Below are 16,756 nucleotides of genomic sequence, written 5' to 3'. Positions count from 1 at the left end.
TTCAAGTTACATAAAATAACATACATTTTTAATATAAATAATAATACGACACAATTAGAATGGAATACATAAAATAATAAGTAAGGTTATGTCGTATGTAAATTGTAATAATTAAATTGTAATACAACCAGCCATCTATAGAAAACTTACAGTACCTAAAAACCTACATAACCTTAAAATAAAAAACCCTTAAATTAGTAATAACAAATAGTAAACAATTTAATAGTTTCAAAGCTCACTGTAAATCAACAAGTTGACACTGAATTTTGTTAATTAACACCATATTAATCTATTAAATTAAATGTAAATATAATAATAATAGTATAAACAATAAACAAATGATTAAAACACACCCAAAAATAAACAAACAATATTTTAAAAATAATAATTAGAAAAAAAGTGTACAAAAATGAGAAGAGGGAAGAATAGAAAAGAAAAAGATGCAGATTCAGATGCAGATTCAGATGCAGATGAAGATGAAGATGATGGTGAAGATGAAGATGAAGAAAATAAAAAATGGTGGATGTGTGAGTCATGGTAAGTTAAGTGAGAGACAGTGTCTAGGAGAAAATCGTAGACAATGAATCGTAGCTAAATGAAGGATTCGCGTAGTGTGGTCTGTTGGGTATTAGGTTTCCAGCCAACGTCCGGATTAGCATGAGACATGGCAGCTGTCAGGAGGGAGATCGTTCGAAACTGTCAGTCTTCCTCTATAGTCTGCCCTCTGTACAATGGCAACGTAACTATCTCTATCTCATTCTTTCTTTTCTTTTTCTTTCTTTCTTTTCTTTCTTTCTATGCACGTATTTGTCTCCGCAAAAGTGTTCTGACTGTATACCTGTGTGTCTGTATGTCTGCATGTGTGTTTTGCATTTTCTTTTTTCTTTTGCTTGTTTTATCATTCGTTGTTTTATCTTTTTATGAGAGAAAAAGAAAGTATTGTTCATTTTTAGATGATTTAAGTGTAAATTGTTGTATATAAAAATTGAGTGCTACATTTTTGGTTGTCAATGAAGATCGAAACTACTCAACCAATTCGAGCTACTCAATTTTGTTTTTAACTTTGTACATAGGATCATTTTCATCACGATTATTTCTATTTTTTATTGCCAATTTAAGGATTTCAGGATTTCTTATTTAGAGGTTATGTTAGTCTCTAGGTTCTGTAATATTTCAATATATATTGGGATCTCTGGCAGAGGCGTGGCGTAGCAATTCGATCTATCTACTCTAATTTTGAATTTAACCACCAGATAGCGTATTTAAGTGCTAGAGATCCCACCACGTGACGTAGCAATTCGACCTATCTACTTTAATTTTGAATTTAGCCACCAGATAGCGTATTCAAGTGCAAGAAATCCCATAGATGGTGTTGTATTATTTAATACATTATGTAATTTAGTACATAAAATAATTTTTATCACGATTATTTCTATTTTGTATTACTAATTTAAGGATTTCTCATTTAGAGGTTATCCAAGTCTCTTAGTTCTATAATATTTCAATAGATGGCGTTGTACCACAATTCAATTATTCCGACATATTCCCATCATCTTTAAAACTACTATAAAAAATTAAAAAAATACTAAACCCTTTCCTAAAAAAAAAAAATACAAAACAAAATGATTTCAAAAAAAAAAAAAACAAACAAAGTAAAATAAAATAACAAAATCTAAAACAACATTAAACAATTTTTCTATTCCTCTACCAACCTTTTTCTTTCTTTTGTTATAATTTCTATTTTTTGTTTATTTGTTTGTTTCTTCCACCCATTTTCTGATTTTTCCCCATTGTCCTTCTACTATGTTCCTTTTCAGATAACTATGGGGACAGATGAGGAGGTAGTAGTGGTACTCGCTTTAAAATGGCTAACGGATTTAACATCGGAACTTTAATTACGAAACGTCAAATCCTGTATGTAACTAGACGTCCAACGTTCGAGCAAATTAAAACGAAATTTCTCTCTTTTTTTTTCTTTTTTTCTTTTTTTTTTTTTTTGCAGAATTAATCCACCACGTCGAACGAAAGAAGAATAAGAGTGACGGAATAATAAACGGCGAATGGGAAAATGTGAAGTTGGGTTATTGTTGTCTGTCGATTTTCTTTCTCTCTCATACACAAGTACTCACACAAATACACACACATACACACATGTCTCCTCTTTCTCTCTCTCTCTCTCTCTCTTACTCAGTTATTTTCTCACGCATTTAATTCCGAGAAAGAACAGTTAGTATTAACACTCATATATACATATATATGTCCATACCTGTATATATATTCTGTATACATATACAGGTGTATATATACAGATACATATATATGCATATTACAAATACACACGTAAAAATGGTAGACAGTTGGACACATATAAACATACATGTACGTATATTACATACATTTGTACATTACAAACACATATATACACACATATGTAAAAATGGTAGACAGTTGGATACATATAAACATACATGTACGTATATTACATACATTTGTACATTACAAACACATATATACACACATATGTAATAATGGTAGACAGTTGAACACATATAAACATACACGTACGTATATTACATAAATTTGTACATTACAAACACATATATACACACATATGTAAAAATGGTAGACAGTTGAACACATATAAACATACACGTACGTATATTACATACATTTACATATTACAAATACATATATGTAAAAGTGGTATACAGTAGGACATATATTTAATACATATACGTTATATATATATAATGTGTTATATTTATCAAAGTATTTTAGATGCAGCAGATATTTTAATTTGTTTCCTGCGACAACGAATAAATTTTCATCGGAAATTTTTCTTCCTGTTAAAAAAAAAAAAAAGAAATAAAAAAAAAAGGTTATACGTAAGTGACTTAATCGAGTGATTGTTAAATTAACGCATCGTCATGCAGTTAAATAATACGAAACATTATAATCATCATCATCATCATCATTATCATGATCGTTGTATCATTATAGTTTGTTTAAAAGGAAACCTTGACACGTGTGTCTACTTTTGTAAAACTTTTTTTCAAGGATTTTCTTCTACTTTTTCATTTTCATCGTTTACATTTACATTTTCCATTTTCAATTTGTTTACTTTTAATAATTATTTCTATTTGTAAAACTAAATAATAATTAACATACATATATATATATATATGTGTGTGTTGTATTCATGAAAATATGTCAAGAGTAAAAATAAAATTAAAAAAAAAAAAAAAAAAAAAAAAACAAATAAAATTAATTTATAAAGAATTTAAAAAAAAAAAAAAAATGAAAGAAAAAATGAAAGAAGAAGAACTGGCAAATCCGTCTTTCCGCAGAAACAAATTCACAAACGACACAACTTAACCATAAGCCAAAACGTCTGTTGATTTCGATTCGCGTGTGGGCGGATATAAAACGTTGTGTATTACTGTGTGTGTTTCCTTGAAACTCGATTATAAACGTAGTAATATGTTTTCTTGTGCCAGCTGGGCCAATGCCGAACGTAACAACTGTTTCGTTACGTTTCATCGTGAACGTAACCGAAAAGAAGAATGAAAGAAAAATAGAAAAGAATGAAAGAATGATAGAATGGAAGTGTCTGTGTATCAATGTGTATGTGTCAGAGAGAAAAATAGAGAGACAGAAAGAAAGAGAGAGAGAGATGAGAAATCCTTGTGAATGTGTAAATGTGTGTAAGAGAGAAAGATGGATGAGAAATTCAGTCAAATCATCACAAATCATTTTTTTCGAAATTATTCTCTCATCTTTTCGATTTTTTTTTTCACATACAATAATTATTTAAATTAAAAATAATTTTTTAATATAATTATTTGTTATAATTGTTAATATAATTGTTTAATAAAATGTTGATTGATATTTAAAAAGAATGAAACGTTCTATCAGTGAGAACAGTAACGAAATGAAACGAAATGAAACGAAATGAAACGAAACGAAACGAAACGAAAAAGAGGAATGGGTTGCGTCAGAGTTAGACGAAAAGTAAGACGAGGAAGATGAGTAGAGGAAGAAGAGGACGAGAGGAAAAGGGAGGTGGAAGGAAAAGGAGTTGAGAGAGACGTTTTAAAGGGACGAAAGATCAAATGGGAGTGTGGTCGAACAAGAAACCGGTGGTGATACTGGTTGATACTCAGTGAGTGTACTGTTGTGTGGGCCTTTAAACTTTAAAAGGGTCTCATAGAAAACGTGGAATCCTAAGCTTCCCTTCAAGAAGGAACTCACTCCCCTAACCCCCCCCCCCCCAATCTTTGTTTCCCATATATTCGTCGTCCTTTGTCGTTTGTACGAAACGAATGGAATTCCTATCGGTAAATGGACGAACCTAACCTCACCTTCTCACCACCCACAGAACACCAACTATGGGAAGAGAGGTTTCTGTAATACTACGAAGAAAATTTAGAAATGTTTATCTATATGTTATAAAAATAATATATATATATATATTAGTTATGAAATATATATAGTATATTAGTATATATTTGGTTGTCCAGAAAGTTCGTGCCGATTATTGATAGATGGCATTAAAGTTCTTTTGCTAGAAAACCTGACAAGTTCCAAAAGACGAAATTTTTAAGTTATTATATTATTATATTAATTTTATACATATATATATATATATATATATATATATATATATATATATATATATATATATATATATATATATATACATTTCTATAATTACAAATATATATAGTTATATTTATTATTTAATAAATATATAAGAAAAAAAAACCTAAATGGATTGCGGTTCAGTCTTTTGTCAAAATTGGCACGAATTTTAAGGACAACCCAATATATTATAGTAGATTATATATATAGTTATAAAATATATTGTAGTATATTATATATATGTTATAAAAATAATTGGTGCATCAATTAGAAACAAAATAGGAAACACCTTTAATCAAATAATCAATGCTTCAACAATTCATTTGACTATTAATTTAAATTTTATATATTATTTATAAAAATTAAATGTTATTTAATATTTTATTATTGAAATAAATCTTTGCATGAAATAATAATAAAAAGAAATATTAGAGACACATACAAATACAAAATAAATATGCACCATCAAAACACCATCAACATAGAATCGTAGTTTCTTCAAGTACGAAGAAGAGGGGGAAGAAAAAAGGGGTAGGGGATAGAAGTTAAAAAAAAAAAAAATCAAAAAATGAAAGAAAACGAAGAAGAGAAGAAAAGTCGAGAGAGTAAAACAGATAAAAACAAAAAAAATAGAAAAGAGAGTAAGAGAGAGAGAGAGAGAGAGAGAGAGAGAGAGAGTAGAAAACAGGAGGACTCGCGTTAAAGTCTTCGACGGTCCCGCAGAATCCGGGAACGGGAACGAACGTTCCGGAAATTTAATTAAAAAGTTTCGGTCCCCCCATCCCCTCTTCTCTCGCAAGCTCGCAAACTCGCCGGTTGCTGCAAGCTTCCGAACGAAACAATGAGAGGGTTTAATTTCTTTTGATAAATTAACCGTTTCATCGTGTACCACCGGATACGGTCCTCTCTTTCTGTTGCTGTCCTGTATGCGGTAAAGTTTCCAAACGTTTCGTAAAGAAGGAATTTTTCATCACAAGTTTAGTCATCGTTATCGTCGAATTTAATTTTTTTTACTTTTATTTTATTTTATTTTATTTTATTTTATTTATTTTGTTGTCCAATATTTTCTATATTCTATAATATTATTATTATTATATTTTTATAATAATTATAATAAAATTAAATAAATCTAACGAATTATCTAATTAATATTATTTTTAATAATAATTGCAATTTATTATATATATATATATATATATATATATATATATATATATATATAGATTTAATTAAATTTATATTCAAACTAACAATAAAAATAAAATTAATAATTAATAATTAAATTGCTTTGGGCTCTTATCGAACTAAAATACAAAAAAAAAAGAAAAAGATTCATCCTTGAAGAGTTATTTTCTAAAAAAAAAATTAAAAAAAAAATGAACAAAAAAATGGAGGTCTCTCATTTCACACGTTTATCTTACCGACAATCGTTCTCATAGTAGTAGTAGTAGTATATTTCTGTACACATCATTCTGGATTATTATCAAATATTGATAGAAACCGCGCCTTTTCTTATCTTCGAGGAGGGATTCATCGTTAGGCAATGTGCAGTTGTTCTGTTGCCAACTTGATAAACTACGAAACACGCAAGCAGATGGTCGTTGAAAAAGAAAAAAAAGAAAAAAAAAAAGAAAAAACCATTTCGATGCATTTTACATTGAAAGAAAAGTTCGATAAACCAACCCCCATTTTACCACCCCTTTTTTTCTCACTCATACCTCAACACCATCTATCTATCTATCTATCTCTGTCTCGTCATTCTCATTTCTCTCCGTAACCATCTACCCCCACCCCCACCCCCACCCCTCCACTCCAAATCGTGTTTTATTTCATTGAAATGCGTGCGCGTTGGGAAATGCGTTGAGCTTGCGCAATTTCAAAAGCTCCGAAACGCTTTTCCATTAAGCATTACGAACACGGCGAATGTCGTTATCACCGTTTCCGTATCCGGAATTTCAATTTGTACCGGTAGCTTTATCGTTTTCAAGAGTGCGAGAGAGTAAGTTGAATTCTACTACTAGCAATCGAGTGAATCTCGAAGGTTTGTGACGCGACGATGATGTTACCCTGGTAGATAGAAGAGCATCCCACTATTTCCAGTATTTCTTGGTGTTTCTCCTACGGGAACACTTTAGAAAGGAAACTAGTTTTCATTTTTCCTCTAGCTTTTTATTTTTACTTGATTTTTCTTTACTTTATTTTACTTTATTTGAAGTTTCTTATTTTGCCGTTGGTCTAACGTTGTTGTGGTGGTTTTATTCTAAAATATTTATTTAATATGATTCTAAACTATTTAATGCAGTCAAATTAAGATTTACTAATAATATTTGTGGAAATACATAAAATAATTATAGTATAACAAGTAAGGTTAGTTTTGTCAAATGAAAATCTGAAAAAACATCTGAAAAAAACCTGAAAAAAGTGAATTATGATATAACGCCATCTATCGAAAAATTACAGTATCTAAAGATCTAGATAACCTCTACTTAATAAATCCTTAAATTAGCAATAAAAATTACAAATTTTGTCAAATTAATATTCGCTAATAATTTATGGGAATTCAAATTAAACATAAGACAACATAAAATAAATAATAATACAAAAAAAAAATATGTAAAAAGCAACGTTAGTTTTGTCAAATGTGAATCTGAAAAAAAAACCTGAAAAAATTGAGTTATAATACAGCACCATCTATTGAAAAATTACAGTATCTAAAGACCTAGATAACCTCTACTTAATAAATCCTTAAATTAGCAATAAAAATTACAAATTTTGTCAAATTAATATTCGCTAATAATTTATGGGAATTCAAATTAAACATAAGACAACATAAAATAAATAATAATACAAAAAAAAAAATATGTAAAAAGCAACGTTAGTTTTGTCAAATGTGAATCTGAAAAAAACCTGAAAAAATTGAGTTATAATACAGCACCATCTATTGAAAAATTACAGTACATAGAAGACCTAGATAACCTCTACTTAATAAATCCTTAAATTTGCAATAAAAAATACAAAATAAACGCGATAAAAATCATTCTATATCTTAAGTTGAAATATTACAAAGGAAATAAAAAAAAGTCACTAAAATCGGTTTAGTAATTTTGGAATTATTAGTGGACAAACACTTTGTGACACTGAATTTTACATAAAGATATATATAAAACTATACATTCTTTTCTTTTTTTCAACACATACATCTACAACTGAACCTGTTTCTCATTCACATATACACATATACAAACTATCCTATCTTACACACACACATATATAAACTATCTGTCTCACACAAATACACATTATTTCTTTTTCTCGAACACACATATAACCAGATTCTTTCTTTCTCGTTTCTTACTTTCAATTCTACTCTATTTTTCTATCTTTGTCTTTTCTTTTTTTATTTTTTTATTTTTTTATTTTTTTATTTCTCCTTCTCGTTCTCTCTTTCTCTATGGAATTTCCGGAAAAGCTACGGTCTTCTCTTTCGGTCGGTGTCTTCGATTTTGTGGTTACTTCGTTCGCTCGAGAAAATTGCTTCCGACGAATCGAGGGAATTACGTTCGGCCGAGTTACCACAGAAAGAGAAAGAGAGAGAGAGAAAGAGGTGTCTCCTTCGATTCGAGACACCAAAAAGGGATAGGGTGGAAAAGGGGAGGAAGCTTGGGTTTGTGTGCCTCCTTCCTGTCGAATTTTATTCTTCCTTTTTTTTTTTTTTTAATTCTATTTTATTTCTTTTTTTTTTTTTCTCTCACTCGACAGATATCTACGAGCCCAATGTTCTGAGCAAAAGAAAAGAAAAGAAAAGAAAAAAAAGAAGATTAAAATGAAGAGAAAATAGAAGGAAAAGGGTAAAGTGGACGAGAGGGTAAAAGGGTGAAGGGTAAGGGGTGGGGGGGGTGGTAGAGACGTGAAATGAAAAAGCACGTTTGTGTTATATCGTAGTATGAGCTTATCTTTCTACGTACGTTGTTTTATACTGCTATTGACCCTTCTTTATTCTTCTCTTCTTCTTCTTCTTCTTCTTCTTCATCTTTCTTTCTTTCTTTCTTTATTTATTTTATCGTGCCAAGAAAGAATAGAGAGCCAAGCTCGTGTCAGAGTAAAAAAAGAAAAAAAAAATATATATATATATTATACCTGGATTATATATCAAGTTTTTTATGTAGAAAATTTGTGACATACGTGTAACGAGGTTAGGTTAGATCCTAGAGAATTTTTTTTTTTTTTTTTTGTATAAATTGCTTTAGGATTAAATCAACGTAAATTGAAAATATTTGCAAATAATTTTATAACATGCGCCTTTGATTTATCATAAATCTTTTGATATTTTCTTGCAATATGATTATTTTAATTTAATATACTACGTAAGTATTGTACTTATTACGTTTGACGTTACAAATAATTTAAATAGCTTTGAATACAAATTGTTTTATGTTTTTTAATGAAATTCTATAAAATATTTCATCTAATAACAAAATTTTAATATGAAATATATATATATATATGTGTGTGTGTATGTATGTACGTGTCAAGTAAATGAAAAAGTGAAACAACGAAACATTGAGTTTTCTAAAAAGTTCGTGAAAATTTCTGATAGATGGCATTAAAGTTCATTTGCTAAAGAAAAAAAAAAAAACCTGAAAAGTTCTCCTATGCACAAATTTTCAAGTTAACCTTAATTCAATTAACTTTTTTGTTTGACGAACATACTCATCATGAAAATGTGGTATGATTTTGTGTCATGACGTGTACATTCGTCATGATTTAAAGATGTAATTAAAAAAGATCAAGAAAAATGTTTTTCTAAGAATATAATTAACGTGTAAATATCGTAGAACGATTTAATTCGAAAGAATTTCCGAACCAGTGACAAAGAGAAGAATGAGATGAGAGATAGAGAAAATTGTAGAAGAAAGGGCAACGAGGTGAGGAGGGACGAGGGAATGGGAGGGGGGTGGGGGGTGGTGAGAGGGGGAGGGGAAGGAGGCTTAACACAACAACGCAAAAGATAATAACCGGAGGAAATTAAGCGGACACCATAGAAGATACTTAATTGCAGTAGTGAGAAAAGCTCGAACCAGGTGTGTCGGTTTTACTACATTTCTGCCAACAATATATATATATGTGTGTGTGTGTGTGTACATGTATATATATATATACAAGTTGGTAACAACAGTGTTGCATACAGTCAACGGAAGAATAAATAGAATAGCTTTCGCGTGTAACGCGAACGCAATGGCAAGCTTAATCGCGGTTGGTTGTTGCAACCAACGTGCAATGTGCACTCCTTCCATACACCGGGCGTAAGTGCACGCTCGGATACGTGCGTGAGTTTTCCAACGTCCCGTGTATTTATACGCGAGAGAAAGAGAGAGAGAGAGAGAGAGAGAGAGAGTGGGGGAAAAATAAAAGGGAGATGTTATCGAGATCGGTTTAAAAAAAAAAAAGAAAGGAAAAAAAGGGTCCAGTGTGTGTCCCTATATCGTTCACGAGGAAATGGGCTTACTATCGAAAAATGCCGTTGAGAATCTACGATACCCATCCAAGAGATAACTTTATCTGCATTTTTGTTGCATAGGCATGTGAGTTGGTATGTATGTGTGTATATGTGTATGTGTGAAATCGTACTACTTTATCTGCATTTTTGTTGCATAGGCATGTGTATATATATATATATATATGTATGTAGGTATGCATGAAATGAAACTACGACAGTGATAAGTTTTACGGTTCAAATACAAATACAGATTACATATATATATATACAAGAATGATTATTATAAAATGTTGATTGAATATAATTCTAAACAATTAAATAAATTATAAAATAATACCACAATTATAATAGAATATATAAAATAACCTAAAGTAAGGTTATGCCGTATGTAAATTGAAATAATTGAATTGAAACACGACGCCATCTACTGAATATTAAAACAACCCTGAGAGACCTAAATAACCTCTAAATAATAAATTTTTAATATTAGCGATACCAAAAATACAAAATAAACGCGACAAAAATTATTTCTACGATTTCAATTGAGTGCATTTATTATTTAAATATATTTTAGTTGCATACTAAATTGATAAAAATCACACAAATTATAAAAACAATTTTATTAAAATCGAGTTCAGTAATTTTCGAACTTCATTGAAAGCCAACAAAATTACACTGAACTTTTACATTTAAACATTATAATACTTGAAATAACAATTTACGAACAAATTAATAAATAACACAATTAATAAATATATTTATATTAACTAAATAAAAATAATAAAAAAAAAAAAAAACCTAAAAACAAAAAATATTCAATCAAATTACTATGATCGACATTTTACACTTTAGCATTAATCCGCCCTCTCCCCACCCCCCCAAAAAAATAGAACAGAAATTATTTATTTTCTTTTACAGTTCAAAGAAAAGATTGAAGAAAAAGGGCCAGGGCAGTGTGTGGGGGAGGGAGGAAGGGAGGGAGGGGGGGGGAAGGGGTCTGCTCTGGGCGACGAGGGAACGGGGTCGATGAACTTTGTCGCGGTGCCACCGCTAGGAAATCCACAATTTTTTTTTTCCCTCTTCTTCCTTCCTTCCTTTCTTCCCTCTCTTCTCTCTCTCTCTCTCTCTCTTTTTTTTTTCCTTTTGGTTCACGAGAGAGAGAGAGAGCGAGAGAGAAAGAGAGTTATCGAGAACGAACTATATCATCGTAGCCAACGAGTGCAAGTTTAAAAAGAGAAACGGGTTTACGAGTGCAAGTGGGAGGGGAGGGATGGGGAGGGTGGGGAGGGGCGAGAGAGAAGGGGGAAGGGGCAAGCAAGAAAAACACAACTGCACAAGGGAAAATTAGAAAGAAAGAGAAATAAAAAAAAAACAGACAAAGAGAAAGAGAGAGAGAGAGAGAGAGAGAGAGAGAGAGAGAAGACGAAGAAGAAGAAGAAACGTGAGCGGGAAAACGCATGCGTATTTCCACCCGGCAACCGATAAATCAAATATTAACATCCTCTTAATGCTACACACACCTACACAAACCTAACACACTCACACACACACACACACACCTACACATACCTAACACATACACAAACTTATAGAGAAAGGTTTATAAAAATGTATGTTTGTTAAAACGTTACTGTAAATTAATACAAATTAAAATATTAAACAAAAAACTCAAAATAGAAAGAGAAAATGAGAGGTTAAATGAGTGAGAGAGAGAGTGAGAGAGAGAGAGAGAGGGAGAGAGAAAAAGGGTTGGTGATAGGGCAATCAAGAAAATGAAATCCCAGATAGTGAGACGATTTAATCGTTAGTCCACCTGATCTCACCGAACGTGGTAGTAGGCGCAGTTATGCGCCCGCGCGCAAACCTACTATGGAGAAAGACCATAAGAGAATGAGTAAGAGTGAGAGAGAGAGAGAGAGATTGAGATATATATATAGGGGTGGTTAAGAGGTGGGGGGTTGGCTAGGTCTACCTAGGGGATAGCTACACGGGGATAACAACGCGTGCGCGTACTCAGTTTCATCGATCGATTCATCATCCGTCTTTTTTTTCTCTCTCTCTCTCTCTCTCTCTTTCTCTCTCTATCTCTCTCTCTCTTTTTTTAAATCTTTTTTTAACATTTACGAAAAAATTATTACCATCAAATTTATTATTTTCTATCCTTTTTTGTTGTTGTTTTACGACTAACAACCCCTATATTAACCCTTCCAGTATTTCTTTGTGTTTTGTGTTTTTCTAATTTGTTTTTGGTAACTTTATATTTTGTATAATATTTTTGATAATTTAAAATTTATTTAAATATAAAATATTTTGTGGTTAATACAGGAACATTTAGATTTGATTTGATTTATTATTTTTTCCACCTTTTTTATATAATTATTTACCTGTAATAATAGAATGTATATATATGCTTAATTATTATAAAAACTCATACTGTATAGTAATATATATGTAAACAAGTAATTTTGTAAAAAATTATATTTATAAAAGTATATTTTATATTTGTTTAACATTCCGAATATATTTAATTTAATTATATTTTTCTTTGTGATAAAAATGTTGAACAATTTTTTATATAAATTACGTGCGATCGATATATACATATCTATATATATATATTTATAAATCTTTAAAGTGGTTTTTCTTTTTTGGAGTAATCCAATTTACGTTTATATATAATATTTATTTTAGATACATAAATATACGTGTGCAATGGATCTATTGTATGTATGTGTAATAGGAATTTTGTATGCGAGTAGAAAGTGTAGCAACAGCAGCAGCAGCAGCAGCAGCATTGAGAGTGAGAGAGAAAGAGAGAGAGAGAGAGAATCCTCTGTTGCTAGGCGGTTGAATTGCACTCTTCACTTCTCTTTTTATCTTTCTATCTTTCTCTCGTACAGTCATACCATCTATCTACGTCTATCTCTATCTATATGGTTCTTGGTAAATCAAATTCCCTAAGAGAATTCGATTCAACCTGGAAATAATCAAACCGCTTATCAATTTATCCCCCCACCCCCCACCTCACTTTTCAATCGTCGTGTCAATTACAGAAGATGCATTTATTTTATTCGAATTCTTTTCAAATTTTGTTATACTTTGTTCATTTTTTTCTTTTTTTACATTTAAATTATTATTAATTAATTATTATTTTCTTTCTTTGTCATATTTATATATATATATATATATATAATACAAAATACAACTTTTATAGCATAGCTACAATTACTAACCTAACCTCTACGGGGTACCTCATACCATTACCGTAATATTTGGTATTATTTATAAATATATACAACATCCGATATATTTTATTTAAATAAAATATAATGTTGGATTGTTTAAAAAGTAATTTGGTTTTTTTTTGTTGGTCAAAATGAAGACAATTTTCACTTCGAAATTAAACCTAGGCCTTTCAAATGAGCATAAACAGTTACATTTGATAAATTTAACCTCTCATCTATCTCACGTGTTTCTATTTGTCAGTTTGCATCAACCAATGCCATTATTGTGTCAGGAAAAAAATGAAATTACTTTCCGAACAATTCAATATATTTAAAGAAATAATTAATTAAAAATAATATTAATAAAATACATAATAAAAAGGTTAACGACTGAGTGTTCAAATAAAATGTCTACCAAATGTCTACGCTACCATTTTGTTTTATAAGTTTTATCCTACTAATTAAATTTATATTATTTATTATTGAAAATATCAAACAAACACAAACAAACGTTTGCATTATAAAAGTGTTTGAAAATTTACGAACAAATAAAGAAACAAACTAATAATATTAATCAAATAAATTTACGGCAAAATAATCAACAATCGTATTTGTAATTTTAGGTTAGGTATGTTCTAATTAATCCAATAAATATGTATGTGTGTATAAGTGTGTATGTGTGTGTGTGTGTGTGTGATTAATAATAATAATATAGTTTGATATTTGAATTTTCCTTTTTTTTTTTTTTTTTAAGAATCACGAGGTAGAAAGTAGAAAATAATACGATGAAAAGGAAGATTGAAAATTTAACGTATTCCAGAGGGCGTTAGCGTAAATCCATCAAATTTTCGAATGAGGAAAGGGTGGGGAGTCCCGACGCGATATTAGATTATGAGCAGCGTCGATGGGACGCAAAATGACGCGGTAGCTACCTACGTTAACGTTTTCATCGTAAATTTATCGAGGTAATAATTCGCAACTACGAAATACAACTTCTATACCATACCTACAAACCACTAACCTAACCTCTACCATGTTGTTGTTATTATTATTACTGTGGTATTTGCTATTATTTATAAATCTACCTATTTCTATTTTTATTCGATTCTTAATTAATTTCAATTTTCATAAACAAATTTATCAACAAAATGATTCATAATTTTAATGAAATATTTTCAAATACGAAAATAGATGATATTTCCTTCATTTCTTTGTAAAATTTCCTAACCTCTCCCCTCTCGAATAGGAGACGTTGAATAATTTAACGTTCACCGAACACGAAGCAATTTTCAAATTTTCATCTCTTCGATCTTTGAATAAACTTCGTGTTACCAACCAGGCAGAAAATGGTTGATATATGACCAATTCATTTGCCAAATCGAAATATAACGTTGACGAAAATTCGGACAAACATTTTTTTTTTTTGCTTTTTTTTTTTTTTTAACATTATTTTAATACATCAACGATTTGTTAAACGATGATCATTTATCCTGACAAATTTATTTTCAATATTGACTCAATTATTGAACACTTAAACAACAATTAATAAATTGATTGTAATCAATGATTTATTATTAATCATTGTAAATATATTTTGTATTAAATATTGTTCGTGTATTATTTAAAAAAAAAAAAAAAATTAAATAAAAATTATTAATCAATTGAAGTACTCACTGTTGGCCGTTTTGGAAATGCTCCGGTATTCTGCAAATGAAACAAACAAAAAAACAAATCAGTGGAAATTGTTCATTTTGCAATAACAATATTTCATTTTAAAAAATACGAATATATTATTATTATTATTATTATGTGATGATGGGTTAAGTAAATCATCTCTTTTTCTGTCAATTTAATTTCTAACAATAAATGTTACCAAAAATGTAGAAAATAATTCGACGAATAAGCGACAAACGTGACCACCCCCAGTGGTGGTGCAACGTTTTTCTAAACGCACAAAGATCTCCCAACGAAAGCGTGCTACGAATTTCTAAACGTTTTCCAACGATATTTTCTTTTAGAAAAGATATTTTCCCAACCTTCCTCTCTCCCTCCCTCCAACTCCTCCCTAACTCCGTTTATTTCTCTTCTTGGTGTTGCAACTTTGGAAACTTCGAAAATCTTTGGGAACAATTTCTGTGCTAACGTTTACAAAAAATTCTTTTCAGTGACAAATATGACACACGAATCATATGAAAATCTTTTTTTTTATGTGGAAACAAACAAACAAAATTATTTATAAATTGTTTGTAATATAATATCACATGTAGATGAATTAATAATAAGAAGAACAAATATTGGGCTGTGTTTGAAAAGTAATTTTGTTTTATTTTTGTAAAAATAACGACAATTTTTGTTTCAAGGTTAAATTTAGGATTTTTGAGTGCATTTAATGAGTTAAATTTGATAAATTTCAATTCACGTGTTGTTATTTGCCGATTTGCATTTAATTAATATCAAAATTGTGTCACAGGAAAAAAAAACGAAATTACTTTCCGAACAACCTCATAGAATTGTACAGCTTGTTTGTTTCAAATAAATTAAAAAAAAAAAAAAGCCCTTGTAGCAACAAAATCACAGTTGCTAACAATGTTGCTAATCGTCAAACGCATGAATTATTGCAAATATAAAAAAAAAAAAAGACAGAGAGGGAGGGGGAGTGGGTGGTGGGAAGATTGATGTGAAAGTGAAAGAAGAAAAAACATGGTTCTGATGAGCTTAGAATTTCATGGTGTTTTATTCGTAGGAAAGAAAAAAATCAACGTTGCTTTTTTTTTTTTTTTTACCTTCACAAAGAAACCAATGAGAAAGAAAGAGAGAGAGAGAGAGAGAGAGAATAATGGTCGAACAGTCTCCCCCAAAAGTTCGTATTCGACATTTGAAACATTTCGTTTGAATTTTTACGGTTAAATGGAGTAGTATCCCTTTTGTTAGAAGCGTAAAAAAGGAAATCAAAAGTAGTAACAGCTGTCGATCCTCTCTACGGGGGTGGTATATATACTTTCAATCGTTTTTCAATGACGTACCTTTAGGGTTTGGGTGTCTGTCTGTCTTTTCAATTCTCTTTGATGTCCAATTGACACGAAATATATCAAACGATATATATGTAACTATCAAAAGTATCATCCACCATTTAAAATTCATATAGGGAAATTTATTGTCATAGTCAAAATATTATTTTGTATTTAAATTATTTCGTTGGATTTTATTTTTATATTTATATAATTGTTCATGAAAATATATATAATTTATAGTATTATATTATTATATATAATTTAATTTGATTATAAACATATATTATATTATATACTAGGGGTGCCCCGCCACGCATTGCTGTGGCTCACAATCAGTCTGATACACACGTCTCTTTAAGTCAACGAATTACCTTATACCGCCA

The 16,756-nt window shown here is 30.0% G+C and overlaps 1 protein-coding gene across 12 annotated transcripts in view; it reads right to left on the bottom strand.

The window, feature by feature from the left end:
• LOC107068855 (growth factor receptor-bound protein 14) overlaps nt 1-16,756 on the bottom strand; it is a 364,319-nt gene that overhangs the window by 143,352 nt on the left and 204,211 nt on the right. For all 12 annotated transcript variants that reach the window (XM_089175882.1, XM_089175883.1, XM_089175886.1 and 9 more), the window contains one exon: nt 15,037-15,066. In XM_089175882.1, the coding sequence (XP_089032008.1) occupies nt 15,037-15,066 (30 nt within the window). The remainder of the gene's footprint in view (nt 1-15,036; nt 15,067-16,756) is intronic.

The sequence above is a fragment of the Polistes dominula genome, unplaced genomic scaffold (genome assembly GCF_049000335.1).
Source record: "Polistes dominula isolate Pdom_NZ unplaced genomic scaffold, Pdom_raw_medaka contig_19, whole genome shotgun sequence".
NCBI classification, from domain to species: Eukaryota; Metazoa; Arthropoda; class Insecta; order Hymenoptera; family Vespidae; genus Polistes; species Polistes dominula.
Note: the sequence above shows the minus strand (reverse complement) of the source record. Positions and strands in the feature narration are given on the sequence as shown.